At 40.9% G+C, this 19878-nt stretch overlaps 1 protein-coding gene across 1 annotated transcript in view; it reads left to right on the top strand.

Moving 5' to 3' along the window:
- Positions 1-19878, top strand: part of ntrk3b (neurotrophic tyrosine kinase, receptor, type 3b) — a 252649-nt gene that overhangs the window by 211244 nt on the left and 21527 nt on the right. The window contains exons 14-15 of the mRNA XM_079554795.1: positions 8171-8343; positions 11566-11809. Of these exons, the coding sequence (XP_079410921.1) occupies positions 8171-8343; positions 11566-11809 (417 nt within the window). The remainder of the gene's footprint in view (positions 1-8170; positions 8344-11565; positions 11810-19878) is intronic.

Genomic DNA, 19878 nt, shown 5'->3' with positions numbered 1-19878 from the left:
GGTGATCATAATATCAGGTTATATAATCTTCTATGTCGAATACAAAACCCTCTGATGCCAACATTGTTTTAACTTGTCACTTAGATCAGACCACATGGGCCGATCTTCGCTCCCCGTGCGCAACAGGCTATCATATTTATTTTAACTATTTTTGGCCCTTAGGCTCTATTTGAGAGGACAGCTCTGCGGGAAATAGGCGCGAGAACAGGGAGCTGTTTGGCTCGGCGACCGGATTTGAAATGCACTACTTCCAAATGTATTATGCGTATTGTGCTATGAAGTTCATTATGGATTTTTTATTCAACGGCTCCAGGAAGAGCAGTTGACAGTTCTGTGACAGGTATCCAAATAAACAAACGGCATTCCAGTTATCCTGATAGGCACCGCAGCTCTACTGGATGGATCACATTGCACTAACGCATCCAGTTTGGGGGTCATACAGGATATCTTCCCCTCTTGTGTCATAATATATTCAATTATAAAGTTTAAAAAGCCTAGCCATTACCTTTTTGAAGCACTAAACTGGTGTACTTTTCTTGACGTGAACCTACGGGTTTAAACATTCTGTCCATCATGTAAAGTATGCATTTACATCATGGCACATTTCAAAATTAGCATTCATTAGATCTACTTGAGTTTTCTATTTACCCATTCAACACCTGTCCCTCCAGCATCCAAAGAGCGTACAATTAACGTGACAAGCTTCAAAGGTTTAGCTTTAGATGAGCTGCGTCGCCTCCTAACGTGTTGTTCTCCGTGACACTAATGCGTTTACAACCGCCGCTTTTGTCTGACAGCCCTAATGCTCTAATGCCATGGCAGAGATAGAAGTTAGTTAGTTTTCTTTTTCACTACAGCGTTAAAGTGGTCTGAATGTGTTTCTGTCGTGCTTTGGTCATTTATTCCACATAGTCCGCATGCTCCCAATTGGTTTACGCCGAGGTACATGACACGCTGACATCTACTTATTTACCACTCCAAACGTCGTGCTCACAGCTTTTGCATGGATTTAGATTGAGCAAAGCAAAGCACATTTCATGCACAAGGCAACTCAATGTGCCTCACAGCAACACCGAACACACACAATAAAAACACAATCAATTGATACAACTCATAAAAATACATATATTCAAGTTCTATATTAAAATGAGCCAAATAGACCCTTTAATTGTTTGTAAATATTCTGGGTTTAGCTGGAGGTGGGAAGCTAGATCTATTTCCTTTGTAGCTGTTGGCATAGTAACGATAAACAAATGTCTAACCGTTGTAGGACATATCAGATAAACCTTATTTTATCGTCTCAAATGTCATTCCTTTTGTTCTGGCACCTTAAGCCACAACAGGACCACATTTTTAGTCGTAGTTTTACACTTAAAATCGCTAGTTTTAGTTTAGTCTTATTTCTCTTGGTCACTTCCTGCCTCCAGCTGATGTCACTGAAGATGTAAGCAGCGAAAGGGTCTATCAGCATGTTTTTAGCCTGGACCTAAACGTAGTCAGAGTTGAGGCTTTTCTTACGACCTCACGGAGGCTGTTCCAGACCTTTGCTGCGTGAAACTGAAACGCAGCCTCATCGGTTTAGTGGTGACTGTGGGAACCACCAGGAGACCCCTCTCAGGGCCCGAGATGGTTCATACGGCTGTAACATGTCAGCTATATACTTTGGTGCCCGACCATGAAGAGACTTGTACACAAGCGGAGCTGTTTTAAATTCTATTCTCTGAGCAACAGGAAGCCAGTGTAGAGACTGGAGCACTGGACTAATATGGCCGTATTTCCTGGTTCTGGTCAGGACTCGAGCAGCAGCATTTTGGATGTACTGCAAATGACATGACTTGATCTCTCCAAGTCTGGATTAGACACTATGTTTTTTATTTTAGCAATGTTTTTTAGACAACAATAGGCTGCTGATGTAATGGACTTAATATGACTGTTAAAATTCAGGTCTGAGTTTATGATTACCCTGAGATTTTTTTAGGTTTTAGAAAAGAGCTTCAAGATGACCAATGACAATCTTTATTTTTGTGGGTTAAAGACAATTATCTCAGTTTTATCTGTATTTAACTGGAGGAAGTTGTTTTGCATCCATTTGCATTATATAATTAGCCACAGTACAGACCCACACATGTATCTTTATTTGAATAACAATTGTATAGTTCATTACTTTCACAGCTGCTATTGATTCCATTGAATTATGGGCATAATAGGCCTAAACACTAAAATGTCCATGTTTTTGGATATCACTGTATTATATGCAGGTTGTTGTAGTGACACCTGTTGCCCCAATAGACACTGAAGAGTGAGAATGTTCCAGTATTACAGTAGTTGAAAATACAAAACACTTTCCTTTTGAGTCTCCCATAAGTTTACATTAGCCATACATTGACTATACCACCATCAATATTCAGCTGGTAGAGAGTTTGTCGCTGGATCGATAGAAGCAGAAAAGAGTAATGGCTGAAAATAAGAATCTATTATTCTATAAAAGTTCTCCAGTGTGTAATACTTTTTCCAATGTGTAATGCATTTCTTGTGGTCCCACAAGTTTGGTAATACATAAAAGTATATTGGTCTGGTGCTGCTGCCGCATGGAACACTGCTCAGCGTTTGAGTGGGTTTGAGTTGTGGCTCCAACAGTTTTCTCAAAGTCTCTCCCCGCTCTCCGGCCCCTTTCACAATGAGCTGTCCTAGTAGGTAAAGCCTGTTGGACAAAAATCCTTAAGAAGAAGAAAGCATGAATAAATTCACTAAACGCCACACCGCCATATTCCCACTGTATTCTGCAGCACTTTTCTAAGTCCCTGCCTCAGCCTACATTTACAAATTGAGTGTACGCCCATAATTTCCTGCAGGAGGTAATATGTTTCTTATGTCTACCCCTGGCCTATACCTTTAAGCTGGGTCGCCCTGAACAGGACTCTGCAGAATCAGCATATATTTCCCCGGTAAAAGAAGCGCTCCGACCTTCACTGTTCAGGAGATCATTCTGACCTTGTTGTTCTTTTATTTTCCCTGAAGAACTTTAATTTAAAAAAGAAAGAAAAAAAGGCAAGTCTATTTCTATGCACTGTTAAATGTACGACTGACTGCACAAAAGACAACACTCGCTCTGCGTTTTACCGAGCTCACATGTTCAGATCTGTGTTATAGCATTAGGCGGCGGGGGCTTTCTGAATACTCCCTTAAAGGTCAACAAAAAGGAAAATTAATTGCAGCGCTTTCCCCTCAATTTATTGCGCTGGGAGCACTTGGAGGTATTGTTTTGGAGAGATGCCCAGACAGGGGAACGTTTCCTTAAGAGTGCACTTTGATTTGGTAATACAATTTTATAGCCGCTCTACCTGCGCTGCCGTACATCTTATGCACAACATACAGCAACAGATCGGTTACAGTAAAGGGAATGTACCTATTTTTCCTTTTGGTAGTAGACAAAATTAATTTTCGACATTTTTGGCTGTCTCCATTGTATTATGAGCCATCGTAAACCTGGAAGTAGCACCAATGCTTAAAACAATATTGTGAACTATGTAGGGTCACTCTGCTCCCTGAAACTTGTGACACTTGTTTGTAAGCACCCCCAAATATTGAGATATTGATATATATACTGACACACCCTCAGTGCAGGACGGAGCGCTACCGCAAAGCCTTCATCTCCACTGCTGTCAGACTGTACAATAAGACTGTAAAGTAACATGTGCAATAATCTCTGTATCAGCTGCACTTTATTAACTCTGAGTGATCTTCTTGAACGCCGACTGTAACAAGTGAATTTCTCCTTTGTGAGATCAATAAAGGTATATCTTATCTTATCTTATAAGTCTGGACGACAATTTAAATCAATCCAAAAAAAATGTAAACTTTATTTATAAAGCGCTTTTCATACATACACATAAATTGTAACACAAAGTGCTTTACAGATTAAAAGCAGTTCGCGCCCACCCAACCTCCCACTCTTCCAAATAGAAACAGACAATAACCCTGCTCACCCCACCCCCCTCCCCATAGCCACGGACCCACACAATCTTGTACTTCGAAATTAGTGAGGACACTCATAGACATAATGTATTACCCACACCCTAACACCATTTATTACGCCTAACCCTAACCTTAATCCTAACCCTAATTCAAACCCAATTCTAATCCTAAAACCACATCTTGACCCTCAAACAGTCCTTCAAATAAGTGAAAACCACCCAAAATGTCCTTACTTCACAAAAATGTCCTCACTCACATGCACATGAACTAGCTTTTGTTTTTTTCAGTTTGAAAACATAATAAATTTGGAGCAGGTCTTTTGACACTGGTACTAATGTGCATCTATTCTTTATAATCAATTTAAAGCAGTACTAAGTAACGTGTTTACCTTAATAAATCCTTTTCGTAGTCCCTGTGGGGGTACTACAAGTGTTTATGGGATGATTGGAGGGTCTTTCATCTCCCCCTGGTGTCTCTGGGCAGAAAACCATGTTTGCAACTTGACTGCCACCGGACTGGAGCGACCAATACACACTAATGGAATCACAAAGAAGAAGCTAGCATGCTAACGGGCAAAGCTAACTGCGGGCTAGCGTCCCTTTAAACAGTTTTTACAGCCAAGTTTGAGTGAAAAAAAATATTTTCATTGTATAATTGGATGCACAGTAACCCTCTCTCCCTTTGCCTTTCCTGTCAGCGTAGTATTCACTCTCCAAGACAATTAATAAGTTAAAAAATCGTAACTTGCTACGACACCTGCAGTTGCGCTTATGGCCTTTAGGGGCAAGAGTTACTTAGTACTGCTTTAAATAGTTTTTCTTTCTCTTTTGGAGACTGAAAGTGCTTTACACGAGGAAACATTCACTCATTCAGTTTGACAGAAAAGGGACTTTGGATGAAGTACATTAGATTATTTGTCTTGCATATGGAATTGTGATTATAAATCACATAATATATGCCGCAACTCAATATTTAACAGTGTAAATCGTCATCATTTTCTGACGTCCTATACCCACTCTACTCCACCCACCTCCGCATGTTGCTGTGTATTTGTATTTGTAGGTCCCCTTCTTCCATAAAAAAAAAACATCAATCAGCCCAGAAAGTAGAACTCAAGGCCAAACAGATTAGGAGCGGCCTCTTGTTGTATTTCCCTGTCGCTAACAGAGTGTAGCCATGCCCCCATTTCTTCTTCAATAGGACGTGCCATAAAACATGTTTGCTCTCATTTCATTTCGCCCATGTTTTGGTTTTTTATTTTTCTGATGCCGGCGGCTCCGATTGACGTCTGACTGCGCTATTGCTGTGTACTCAACATCAAAGCAGGCCCGGCACGATCAGTTTACCAATCACGTTAGCATGCTGCAGTCAGGGACATGCACTAGCTCTGTAACAGCCAAGCCACTGTATCTCATCTCAGCACCGGATCATGTAGCACGCTATTTACCCGACAAATATTTAACAAAAACATACTGCAGTGTGTGTCTGAATGGCGCGTTGATTTTGAAGGACACGGTTACGTAAAACCAGCAAGATTTTTCAAAGCGGCGGAAAATTCCCAAAACACTAGTCATAGCCAAGAGACAATAACAACGCACTAATTTTACTTCTGTTTGTTAAAGCTATTTTCACACCTGCTTGAGATTCTGCTGTGAGCTTGACCTGTGCCCCCAGCACTTTTTAAGTAGCACCCTATAGGCTTTCTGCATTTCTACATGCGCTTGATGAGCCCAGACCTATTCACCAGAACTGCCTCTAAAATCCTGCACTGTCACTCAAAACTTTGTTACTTCGGGCCTGAAGTGCCGTCATGCACAAGCTTAATATAGAAGCTGCAGTTACGCATAAGACCTGGGGTGGCAGTAGTGAGCATAAAACAAAGAACTTACATCTAGCCCCTTTAAATACAATCTGCAAACATATAGGTAGCTGTGGTTAAAGAAACAGGCCCCTGTTGTTCTATACTGAGATATGTTCTTTCCTGAGCTTAGACGAGTTGATGCGTACTTGTCTGGTCTTTGTTTGGCTCAGCTATCCTTTTCTCTCTCCTTTTATTAGTCTCCGAGGGAGGAGGAGAGTCAGTTTTAAACATAAATACAAATACAAGACCATGAACACTTTACAAAAACTAAACAGTTTTTATAGTGGTCATGTGTACAAGAGATGTGACTACAGTCAGCAGAATTTGAGATTGTAACAGGTTTGATCCTCATCCAAATCCATTCTTTGATTACCCACTGAATAATAGCATTTTCTGTGTCGAGCTGGTCATAGGAGCATGTTTTGTACTGATGGCAACAGTATGGTCCAAAATGTATGGTTACGTGAGTAGTTACACGATCCAGCTATAGTTACACTAAATTAAACATGTCAATTTTCTGAGCGGATATAAAGGGGTACTATATTGTAAGGTAACACTTTAGGAGCACTTTGACTTCCACGCAGTAATATCTAAAGAATTCTGAAGACATTACTGCGCAGACGTCAAAGTGCTCCTAACTTCACCCCTGTTTGGCCCCATAGTGGAGGGGAGGAGAGACTAAATGCTAACAACATCTTTGGTCTTTTTGTGTGACTGAACACACGCACAAAGACCAGAGAGGTACGCATCAACTCGTCTAAGCTCAGGTAGGAACATATCTCAGCGTGGAGAAACGTTGGTCTGTTCCTTTAAGAGGAAAATTAAATGCTTTGCTTTAATTGTGTCGAACTATCATCTGGGCTTACTCTCCAGGGTGAACTCTACAAAAGTCACATAGTTACCCCAGTGCAGGGGTTCCCAAACTGTGGTACGGCGCCCCACGGGGTACGCAAAGACGTTATGGAGAGAAAAATAAAATATCACAATCTGATCAATATTGACCCGTTAAAACCGCAGCACAGGAAACATACTTATACAGGCGAAAGAGACTGATAATTCAGATGTGGATGAGCTTGTGTGTCACTCCAGAAACAAACCTCAAGAGACGCTTTGGACCCGAGAGCGCAAAACTCCGCGGAGACCGGGAGCGCGGCTGAGGCAGAGTCCGCCCTCGCTACAACAGCAGTGCCTTTAACGTGAACAGCGCCAGAGTTTGATCGAGTAGCAATTTCTGTAATATCGGTCATAAAGAGAGAGAAGGCTGTGCGCCGTCAGACTGATGGTGACTTTGATTTGCAACAGGAGTTTTCCTCTCATTCTGATCCGAGGAGCGGGGGAGGAAGGAGAAGCGTCTGTCTGTGGCTGACGCATTTAAATTTACCAGCTGATGTGCGGTGGCACGTGCAAAGATAATAATGTCCCGCGTATAAATTATCTTCGATTTAACAAAAGCTTAAACCAGCACGCTTGAATCTGTACCGGTGGTTTGATAATAGGACTGAAGGAGATGCAGAGGGGGCGGGGCTAGAGCGCAGCGTCCAAACCAGAGTCTGCTGTTCAGAATGAGTGACAAAAGCAGCTGAGTCCTGGTCCACTGGAACAAAGCAAAACACACCTTTTTGTATTTGCATATTCTTAACAGCCTTAATCACCCAGACGACGTAACGTAGGAAATAAACATAATACTACATGTGATATTCAGTGTTTTCAATCTTGTCACCCAAAGCTTCAGGGAGTACGTGGCTCCAAAACGTTTGGGAACCACTGCCCTAGTGTCTTTGAAGCAGGAGTAGCTCCATACCATTTTTGTTATGTATATGACTCACCTAGACACCGAGACGAAGGCTATAGTTTCTGTTGGTTAGCATGATTTGTTTGATTGGTTGATAATAGCCACTGTTTTCCCTGTTCTTATTCTTATTGAGATCAGGATAAAAAAAACGATGTGCCTTTGTTGGGTAATCACAGTTGGAATACAAATTATATAAAAGAGAGCAACATGAGTTTTCTTTGGCTGCGAAATTTGTTTCTTTGTAAGTTCCAAAATATGAAAAGCCATTAGATTCTAATTTGGTAATTGTGATATTATTTTTTTTGTGAATGTGTTACCTCCCGCTGACAAGTAAAGCATTGTGTTTGTTCTCGGCACACAGGCACATTTTGGAAATAACAAGGATACTTCCAGTGACTGATAAGGAATTGTTTTCTCAGCTTTTCAATAGTCACTTCGTGTTTTTTTGCCGATTATAGCTCATTAAATGTGCTTGTCTACTGCGTCCTTGTAAAAAAAATAAAAAATAACAAAGAAATATATATCTATTTATTTTTTTACAGACACTGAAGGATCCAAATCTGTCCGCGAGGAAAGATTTCCAGCGGGAGGCGGAGCTGCTGACCAATCTGCAGCACGACCACATTGTGAAGTTTTACGGTGTGTGTGTGGATGGCGACCCTCTCATCATGGTGTTCGAGTACATGAAGCACGGAGACCTCAACAAGTTCCTCAGGTCAGTGCGGCCACATCTCACCAGCATAGACTGAATATATCTACAGACATGGCTCTTGGGTCCACTGTAGCAGAGAACTAGGAACTTAAGTGAGATGAGTTGGTGAAATGCATTCAGTTGTGTGGTTCTGGTAGATGAGGTCTTGTATTGGGGGGGTGATATGACGATATTAGATCGCTTCACGATCTCCGGGGCTGACGATCTGACATTTTTGTGGGATCGTTTGGTCACGATCTAAACCACTTCTGCATGTCACATCTGAGTCTTTTCCTGCTACTGTCTGTGAAGGAAACTCTGGAATGTTCTGTTACACGATGCCGGACGCTCATGCGAGTTACTCATTTGGCAGCGAGCCGTTCCTCTCTGGTGTGTATGACCATGCTCGTCAATTCGGAGCTTTTGAACCCATCGTTTTGTCTCTAACTCTGTGATTCTTATGTCAGTGTCGCTCTGCTCTGTGTGCAGATCCCACCGCGTTTATTTATGTACTTGGCTCCTGTGAGAAGGAACGAGTGTCCCTAGTCCTTACAGTTCTGTCATCCTACTCATTTGTCATTTTAAATCAGGTCAACCAACATGGGTTTTTCTAAAGCCGATGCCGATTTTTGGGGATTTTTATTGGCCGATGCCGATGCACAGTCGTTATTTTTGACCAAGATTTTTTTGGCTGATTTGACCAAATGTCTTGTCTTTAACCCTGTTACAACAAATTCTTGGCCACTCCAGCAGTGGCCGATTTTATTTTATTACTTTATGTGATTCAATCATAGTTTCTGTCCCAGCTTTGATTAGTTGCCGATAGCATTTGCATGCTGCTGATAGGATTAGCATACTGTTGCTACCCACGGCGTTTTGCGTAACGATCAAAAGTACAATTGTGACGGTTAAAACTCAGCCATGGAATTCTCCAGGTTCTGTGATGCAAAATGACATGCAGCGTGTCCATATTGACTGAGATTTAGTGAAGCTTGTATATAACAGACTTGAAGCTAGCCAATTTTCATTGCAATGTTTCTCTTTTCCCCTGAGGCCTGAGTTGTGGGGACATGTTTTAAAGCCCTGACTTTACTCCTCCCTATGCAAAAAATGGGAAGTCTATCACCAGAGATATCGGCTTTTATTGGCACTAGATCGATATTTGAGGATTTTACAATATCGGCCTGATTGTGTTTTCAATTCATAATGAGTTTGCTGTCGGTCTAAGTATATTATTGAGGTGTTATCACAAAGTTGAATAAATCAGTGTATTCATTCAATCTTTTTCAGTGTGAAATTTAAAGGGTCTTTAAATTCAAAGGGACATTTAAACATTTAAAATGTTAAAATGTTGTATTTTCCACACCCCTACTTGCTCCAGCAATGTCATAATGTGTAGAATGAGCCCAGACCTATTCACCACAACGGCCTCTAAAATCCTGCACTGTCACTCAAAAAGGTGTTAATTTGGGTCATGGAGGAGATTAATATAGAAACTACAGCATAAGACCTGAGGTGGCAGTAGTGAGTATAAAAATGTAAACTTCCATTTAGTCCCTTTAAGTTCTATTTGTCATAAAAAAATATAATTAAAAAAATGTCTATTTCTTTTTCAGCCATATTGCCCATCCCTAGTCTTGTAAGAGGACTACTTATTTATTTATTTATTTATTTATTTTTTCTTCATACTGTAGCTGCTTTCTTTCCTTCAGTTTGCTAGCAGCAAGCGACACATGATTTCAAACTGTTCTTGGGAAGAGACCTCAGATGAGCTTGTACCAAAGTGACATGACTCCACGGTGTTTGGTAATAACCGTCTACTTGATGTCAGTGCGTACACGAGCAGTCAGGATTAGAAGACTTTGATGTGCGACATTCCCACTGCGACTGTACGAGTGTGTGTGTGGCCTCCTCAAGTTTAGAAGTTTGGGCAATAGTTGAAAAGATGACACGTTACGATTGAGTGTGTGCACGTAGATTCAGGAGTGCGTGAAGACTTACTGTTGGGAAATCATTGCTGAAATGAAAGGCGATGTCGCGAATGATGAAATTCTTTCATCCAAAGGTGCAAGACGTGGCTGATTTTTGGTCTGTCGGTCCTGTTGGTCACATTAAACAGACAAAATGTGCAGAGGAGTCAATAGGGGTTGAATAGGGAACGTGACAATAGGTTCAGATAAGAGGACTGCACGAAATCATTGAGACCCTCCACTGATGCAGAGACAAAAGGCAGTGAGTTTGGAGACTTGCGGTGCCCAATTATTATACTGGCAGTTACAGCAGAAATGATAGTAAAAGTTCGAGACAGGGATGAGAGAGCGAGAGCGCAGTGGCGCCAAGCCTGTAATCACGCTGACAGAGGTGATGGGAGCAGCGGGGAGCAGTCCTACTGAAATGGCTTCTTCATTGTTACCCAGACAAACTAAGCACCAAAGAGCTCTGCCCCAGTCGACTTGTTTTGGTTTGGTATGACTTACTTAGACTTCCTGTATGACCTACTTAACTTAATGCGCAGCAACAGAAAAAATTGCATCAATTGTATCTATTGTATCAGTATGCTCACAGATGTTATGTATAAGACACAGATTCAGTGTTCATGTCAGTGCTGTGAAGCAGGGGAGTATGATAGGTTTATAGGCCACCAGCAATGGATAGGATATAATGGAGGGGCTGTGGTGGCAGCTGGTTCTGCTGCTGCTGTGGAAATGGTGTGGAGGCAGTAAAAATAATTTGCCTGCCAATCTGCCTGATTTACAGCATGTTTTCTATACAGAGTTAGGTGTTGGCACTGCTCTGTAGAGATTTTATTTCTAGATGATTTTTTTTCTTCTGTATTGAACAGATGCTGACTTACAAATTGTGTTGTATGACAAAAAGAAGCCAAAGCACAATGGTGATAACAACATCAAACTGCAGCAAGAACCATTTTGAATGATTTGGTTCAAGAAAATCAGACATAAATTTGTAAAATCAACCTCTTTCACTGTGATTGGTCTGTCAGGAATGCACCAGAGGGTTCTCATATGTCTATGGAGCAAACTAAACTACATGAAATACATGAAAGAAGTCAGGCTAGCAAATAGTCAACAAGAACCCACCCCCACCAAATTTGAAACACACAATTACAAAATTGCTGAATAATTGATATGACTATACAGTATTTCTAAGGACTATGTTTGGTCAGTTTTCAGGTTTCTGGTCGACTGGGGCTGATTAACAATGCTGTGTCATCTTTCGGTCTGACAGAGCACACGGGCCAGACGCCATGATCCTGGTGGACGGCCAGCCGCTGCAGTCTAACGGGGAGCTGAGCCTGTCGCAGATGCTGCACATCGCCTCACAGATCGCCTCGGGGATGGTCTACCTGGCCTCACAGCACTTTGTCCACCGAGACCTGGCCACGCGCAACTGCCTGGTGGGCAACGGCCTGCTGGTCAAGATCGGAGACTTTGGCATGTCCCGGGACATCTACAGCAGCGACTACTACAGGGTAAGACCTCACTTGCGGCTATTGTCTCCGTGTCATTCTGTGAAAGTCAGTCTGATGACGCCACAACTTTTATTTGTGTGAAAAAATACTATATCTTTCACAGAAAATCATGAGAGGAAATCACCTATTTTTCACACAGAGGCACATATTTATTTACATTAATGTTCCCATCTCTTGGCAACATTCTCTCCAACGTTCTCCAAGTTCAAAATTCCTTACCTCATTATAGAGTTAGCACTATTACTTTACATATCACATTTATTTCTGTTGGGCGCTATGTCTTGCCAAAAGCTCCATTGCTGGCAGCGTGATGAGTATATGTGAAATGTTTGTTTAGCTCAATTAACACCTGTTCTAACTTGGCTGTGCTTATGACTGCAGAAGTGACCAGCCCACAATAACAGAGCATAATGCTATACAAATTCAGCCCAGGGAAAAACAAAATCTGCATAAAAATATGATTTGCATGTTTGAGCCTTTAACAAACTTTTAACAATCCAGCTAGTTTGCTAAACACTGGAAATGTTTGGAAACTTCAAATAAGCTCGTAGTTTCCAAGAAATTGTAAAATGCATGTCGAAAATGTTGTTTGTGGGCTTTATAAAATGTGAATTTAAAGGCACAGATTCAGATCAGAATTGTGTTGTCATAACATAATTGGATTCAGTTCATGTTGAACCAATTGAAATGATGAAATATAAAATACTCTAAATATCGTTCAAATATTTTTACCAGTGTACTGACCCAGGAGCTTTTTCTTTTTATATAGTATTGTTTTCGCTCATATGTTGCTATTTACCAAAAGAATGGTGGATTTTTTTTATGGTGTAAGGATCCCAAACTGATGTGAACCAAGCTTTACTCCTGTGCACTGATGGGCTTTCTTCCCTGTACTTACAGACCGCAGTTTTCCATCCTCATTTCCCCTGCTCTTTAACGTGATTAGCAGCTCTGAGCACTCCAAACCAGGTGTCCAGTGTAGCGCCGGGGAGATGAGCGTTTTACCAACTAAATAAGTGGATAAAATGGAGTGATGCGGCTGAGCTGCTGAAATGACTTTAGCAGTGCTTGATGCTGTTTAGTCGCTGTGACAGCTGGCCAGGTTTGGACTTTGCTGGGGGCATAGCCAACAGATAGGAAGTGCTCGTCTTCTGGGGGTGTAGCTTCACATAAAACATCATTTGTAAGGAAATTCAACCCGACGCCTTGCCTCAGCATGCCATCTGCATGGTGGGTGTGTTATTCAAGTCCGTGCCTCTCTGAACGTTTTCTTTGCACTATTGAAATGTGTTTAGTTGACATTTTAGCAATAGCTGTTAACTATTATTTGTTGTTAATGAATTCATGAGTATTGTTGTTGCCAGGCATAAGTAGTAACAGAAGGGGGAATCAAGGTTCAGGGTTTCTTTATTTGTACCCGCAGGTAAAAGTAGAGTAGAAACAGAGAAGACACTATATCATTTTCAGTCAAAGCTGTAACAAATGACTTCACAAAAGAGTGTAACTTTTTAATGTCAGAGCCTAGCAACAGGGAATCTGAGACGAGCGCCATTAACATATGTTCTTTCCAACCTTGTGTTTTCAAAAATCAGCCTCACAGCTGCATACAAAGCTTGTGCTTATTTAACGCAATTAAAAATGTGTCGGCGCATGGGGAAGTGTCTGAATTACAGAATATTAAACACACTTCGGGAGCCCGAGCTACGGGCACGTGGAGGGTTTAACATCAAGGGTATACACTTGGACTCATGCATATTTATGGCTTTCTTTGTGGAGGGGAATAATTGAATGTATGTGGCTGACAGTTTTATGATCAGAAGCACTAACCATGGCAGAACGTGTGCATTTGGCTTATCCTTGTTTGAGGAGCGATGCGGGCATGCTCTCCTCGTGTGTGTCTGAGCTATCTCCACGCTTATCATCCCCCGCTGCATCTCACTCCATTTGTGAGCGCATTATACCGCATTAGCCGCAGGCATGTGAGCGGGGCATCAGCCTTATGAATACACTCATATTTACATGGAAAAAGTGAAGAACAAGGATCAATGATGAGTGCTTAACTGAAATGATGCTTGATATGCTGAGCCCGGTTGCCATTTGGCCAATTAGACTTTCATATGTGCTGACCCCATCGGGAATAAAATCAGCTCCGTTTTGGAAATATTGTAATAATGTTAACTATCGTACTGACAAATACGCCGCCCTAAGCAAGATCTAAGGAGTGCATTCAGTCAAGCCAGCGTTACTTCACACATCCATCACCTGACACCTGTTTATCACTTTGCCTTTCCAATCACTTATGTAAATAGTGAGCACTGCGATGCCAAAACACTCCACACGGTGTGCACTTTTTGAGATACTCGACCCACTTGTTTGGGCCACCATTTAAGATGATGCTTTGTATACAATGTACCCAGTAGGTGTCATGAGAGAACTATGATCCATGGTTTTCATTTCGCACATCACTGGTCATATTGTTCTGCTCGGTCGGACTACATGAATACTCTAGTAGTGACTTATGAAGAGAATGATATAATACTGACCACTTGACTAGGAGCACTTGACACAAGGGCTTCTTTTGTCAAGTGCTCCTGAGAAGGTCAAATTATTTTCTCAATAATCTGACCTCTTTTTTTTTGTAATTTTTTTTTTTTATGCTTTTGTCCATAAAAGGTTTACACTCTTTTGACTGTAACCCCGCCCACTTACAGATGCCATGATAAAGAGGTGATCTTTAAATGTCACATGGCCTTTCTGTAGTCATAATGTTTTTGATCTGCCTATATTATTTATCGCTCTGTTTCTTGAAGAATGAACCAGCGAGTGTATAAAATGGGTGAATAGAAAAGCACATCGGGACTGCGGGGTATTTGGCAGGAGTTGTTTGTGCGATCTTGGCACCCTGGCTAATGAAGGTGCTCTTCCAGCCCACTTGCTGGGGTGTTGCATGTATCCCACATGTCATCTGCAGGGGGCTTCACAAGCCGGGCTTTATTTAATAAGACATGAGCTCACCTGAAAACATGATTTATGTCATTTCAGATGGCTCTATTAAATATTTACTACCTGCTATTTCTAGCTATGCTCTCCATAATACCACTGTCATAAAGGTGCTTATAGAAAATGTTGTATGGGCTTTTTATTATCATGCATAACTTATTATACATGAAAGCACTTTTTCAGATGAAGAATTTAGAATGAGGACTCTCAACTTTAGTATTCCTATTAGAGATTTGAAAATATAATTACTAGACTCATAAATACATGTAAATTCATAGTTTTATGGCCATGAGAAACAAACAGAGAGAGGATGTTTAATATTTAAACAACTCTCATGTGTTCCCTGAATACCTGAACAATTGCAATAGTTCTCCAGAGTCAGTGGCAAGAAATTGCATCATTACAAACATTACATTCATGTGCATTATTTTTGCATTCTTAACTTAGCTTTGTTTGTTTTTCTTCACATTTCTGCTTCAGTGTTCAATGGTCAAAAGTGAAATCATAGTTAATACACATTAGGTGTTCAGGTTTTCTGAAACAACTAGCTTTATCACCAATCAGTTTAGTTTTTTTAATCCTTACTCGGAGCTTAATGATAATCTACTGTCACTCACCGTCGCTCGACTCATATATTGGTGATAGAGCAGTCAGGCAGTGATAAGTGAGAGCCTGTAATTCTTGTATGAATAACAATAATATGTTATTGCTTGGAGCTGAACAGTTTTCCATCTTGTTTCCTGTTTAATTACATGAATCATTCTGTGTCATAATTGTGCAGTGTAGGGTGTCTTTAGACCAGCACAATACACTTGAACAGATGGTTCCCATTTTCCAAAGCCCTGGTGTAAAAATATTACTCCTATAGCCTGTAGTATTTGACAGCTTACATGAGCAGCACTCCACTGCGGGTAAGTAAAACAAAGTAAGGTGTTTTTTGTTTTTGTTCTTTGCTTTCACAGTTGGCCCTAAAGTGCAGCTCTCTTAATAGCCTCTGAAGAAAAAAGTCACAGCTGATTTGGCACAAAGCGCTCTGCTCCCAAATTAAATGGTTGACTTGATGCTTCCTGCCCTCGACTGTTATAATAATCGTGGTGCTGCATGTCGACACTGCAGTTACAATTCAGCTTTTTTTTTTGAGGAAGCCTTCAATAGATGCCCTGGAAGAAAAAAAAACAATTTAAATTCAGAATATTCATTGAAGATACTTCTTTGTTAATCTTGGCTCTGGTTTCAGATAGTAGTACAGTTTTCAATATTTCTAAATGTTGAGATTTGATTCAGAGCCATTTCTAGCTTTAAGCAGCTGTGCACATGCACCTGGACAAGGGGCTTTTCAAAGCTGGTGATTTGCCAAGTCTAGACTTTGCCATCACAGATGTGTTGTGCTGTATCGCCTGAAACTGTTTTCTCTCAAATGTGTGAAATTGTGGCATTCATGGCTCATCTAAAGGATTTGGAATATCGCAATTTGGTTTAAATAAATAAAAAAAAGAGGGGCCCTCAAACAACATTATGAATAGTCTAAACCATCTGCCAGTGACAAGCGCCATTTTAATATTGTTTTAAGCAGAAAGAAATCACAGCTTTTCATAAGTCTTCTTCTTCTTCTTCTTCTTCTTCTTCTTCTTCTTCTTCTTCTTCTTCTTCTTCTTCTTCTTCTTCTTCTTCTTCTTCTTCTTCTTCTTCTTCTTCTTCTTCTTCTTCTTGTTGCTCTTCTTGTTTCTCTTCTTCTTCTTGTTGCTCTTCTTCTTATTATTATTGCTCTTCTTCTTCTTCTTGCTCTTCCTCTTCTTCTTCTTCTTGTTGCTCTTCTTCTTCTGTAAATGTTGTGAATCATGTCCATGAAATACAAAATTTTAACATTTTCTGACTTACATTTTAATGAATATAATCACATCATGGTCAGCAGTGTTTATGCAGATGATCAACGGCCATTGTGCACGTGAATTGTTCATTTGCCACTGAATACTTTGTTGAAAGGTCCATGTGACAAAATAATGTACATTAAAAATCCCTGTTAAGCATGCTATGAACTTGCCCCAATAAGTAAATAAATAAATCCAAACTAGTCTAACCTATCAAGCTCAAAAAGATCATATTGTGAATTCAAGCCATTTCAAATTTGAATGATTAATTTTCTGCAGGGTGCGTGCTGTGTTTGCTTGTGTATGTTCTTGGGTAGAGGCACTAAACACAGTAGATGATATCCCAATGAGAGCCTAGCCAGAGATCTGTGTCCTTGACACGGTGCACCAGCCTCCCACGGAGGGTCAAAATGTACCTGTGAAATGTGGAGGGAGAGGGGGGTCGGACCTCAGGGGCCAATGCGTTGAATCAGATGCTGAACACAAACCCCTTACTGACACATGTAGGGAATGGCCAGGCAGTTCACACAGACCCAACACAGACCTGTTGTCCGCCAAGGTCAGAAAGCCGTAGTTACTGCAGCGTGAAAGGAGTGCTTGACCTAAAACCGTCAAACATGAGGAAAAAAACATGACCAAGCACAGTATATATACAGCACAGTATCATAATAAAATCAATAAATCACTTTTTAAAAATTCATGAGTTGCACATATGAAGTGAACTTTTACTGAACCTCCGCTGCTGTGGGTATACGTGTGCGCCAAGCAGAAAGCAATAATTTATCAAGTCGAGCTGTGGGTGTATTAAGGCGAAGTGTGCCGACTTGACTTTTCCGACCAAATCCAGGTTCTTTCAATGAGACTGGTTGCAGGGGCTGAATAATACATTGAATATTTTGCTGATTCCGGACACACACAGAAAGGCGTCAACAGCGGATTCGGCAGGTGCGTTTGAAAAGGCACACAGCGCGCTTGTTGGAGATAGCATCAATGGCGGCCGGCGCAGTAGAATATTGACAGAGTGCAGAGATAAGCAGCGTCTAACAGTATTGGCCACTTTGACTGTGTTGAGTGACTCTAAATAGTGGAGCACTGCCGCACACAGTCATCCCAGTGCTGACTGGACACACTTATGCTCATTGCCCTCCTGAGGCTGGGAGACTTTGCGCAACAGCAGGCCGGGACCACATCAAAAAAGACATGAATATTGTCCTAATTTACCGCCATCTGTCAAACCTCCTGCTCATCTACCAACAATAGACAAGCTTGCACTATACTTAATGACCCTTTCTGCTGGAAAAAAGAAACACTTTTCCATTCTCCATAGATTTGATTTGTTTAGGCCACCGACAAATCTGTACTCAGAAGCACAAAGAGGATCTCTGGCCTGCATTGTCTATTGAACATTCAGACAATTAATAAAACAGATTGTATAACTTTGATAATTGAATTGATTGTTTGATACTATTTTGAATTTACTTCATACTTTACATAGTAGTTCTTATAAGTGATGCACGGGTTAGCTTTATTTCTGACCCGCCGTTGAAAATCAAACCTGACTTGAATTGCTGACCCGACCTCATGTGACTGTGAATTTACTGTGGAGGAATGGCGCTTGTTTGGTTTTTGAGTCGCTGAGGACACCTTTGAAATCACTTATGGATTATCAGGAAACAGGGAGCAGAAACTATCATGAGGTTTTACTTTTACCATGTTTTGGACGACTTTTTCGGCCCAGGAGCAGCCGACCTTACACTCCTCGGGTTAGTAAGAAGTTGTCGCCTTGTTATTTTAGCTGTGCCTTGCTTCTTGCTGCTGCCATTGTTTTCATCATATGTGTCTGTCGCGGATGTGCTTGGGCCAGAGATCAAAGTCATATAGAGCTATAGGCGACATCTAAACACAATGAGAAAACAAAACATGCTAATGATACATTTACCAAGGGCTGGGCAATGAATCGAAATTTAATCAAAATCACAATCTCTACTTTGGTCAATCTCAATAATCGACAGGTTTACAGCCATTCCTTTGGCACAAACAATATCTAGTTTGGAAGTGTGGATGAGAATAGGAGACTTTTGTGTATTAAAGCAGTACTAAGTAACTCTTGCCCCTAGAGGCCATAAGCGCAACTGCAGGTGTCGTAGCAAGTTGCGATTTGTTTAACTCTTTAATTGTCTGTGAGAGTAAATACTACGCTGACAGAAAAGACAAAGGAAGAGAGGGATATTGTACATCCAATTACAATTAATTTTTTTCACTCAAACTTGGCTGTGAATACTGTTTAAGTGGCGCTAGCCCTCACATAGTTTTTTACCATTAGCCTGTTAGCTTCTTCTATGTGATTCCATTAGTGTGTATTGGCGCCTCCGGTCCGGTGACCCTCCAATCATCCCTTGTATTATCCCCAGAGGGACTTGTTTAGGATTTATTAAGGTAAACAAGTTACTTAATATTGCTTTAAATAAAACTGGAGGAAGGCATTTGTTTTTGTTTCAGCTGAGGTTTGAATAAAAGATTATCTAATTTTATGAATCAGCAAGATTTATTAAATAATCCCCATAAAGCTGGATATTCAACAAAACATAGCCTACTATGAGTGACATTTATGGATAACATGGACTTTATGTTAAGCCACCATGTAAGAAGAAACAAAAAGGTTTTTTTTCTAATCTCCACCTGCAGGTGAAGTTCGTATATTTGAAGTACATGACCCGCCCTAACCTCTGGGTTGAGAGTTGGTCAAGCCACGCATCACTAGTTCACGTCATTGTTGACATAATAATGTTCGTACTAGCAAATCAAGCATATGCAAATCTACACAAAACAAGATTTTCACTATTGTGAGTGTATCTCTCTGCAGACTATCAGCTTCCTCCGAGTCCAACAGCAGCATCTTTTTCATTTGACAAAACCCCATTCTCCAATCTGATCCTTCTCCCTTGTGCCGTTGGCTTTTTTGAGCACAACAATGAAACCGCCATCTCATAATGCCTGAATAGTGAATGCAACATTTTTTTCTTATTTTTTTTTTGAGACAAGATCCCTATTTTGTGCTAGAGCCTATTAAGCACTGCCTAATGTAATGAGAGTGTTCCAAGGACTGAGTGTTCTTCACAGCGTTGCCAGGAAGCGTTGTACCTGCACCGCGTGCCTTTGAAGAAAAATGGTCCCTGGGTTTCCTCTGTTTCAAGGATCAAA

This window comes from Gobius niger (genome assembly GCF_951799975.1).
Source record: "Gobius niger genome assembly, chromosome: 4".
Classification (NCBI taxonomy): domain Eukaryota; kingdom Metazoa; phylum Chordata; class Actinopteri; order Gobiiformes; family Gobiidae; genus Gobius; species Gobius niger.
This window is presented reverse-complemented; position numbering and strand designations above follow the sequence as displayed.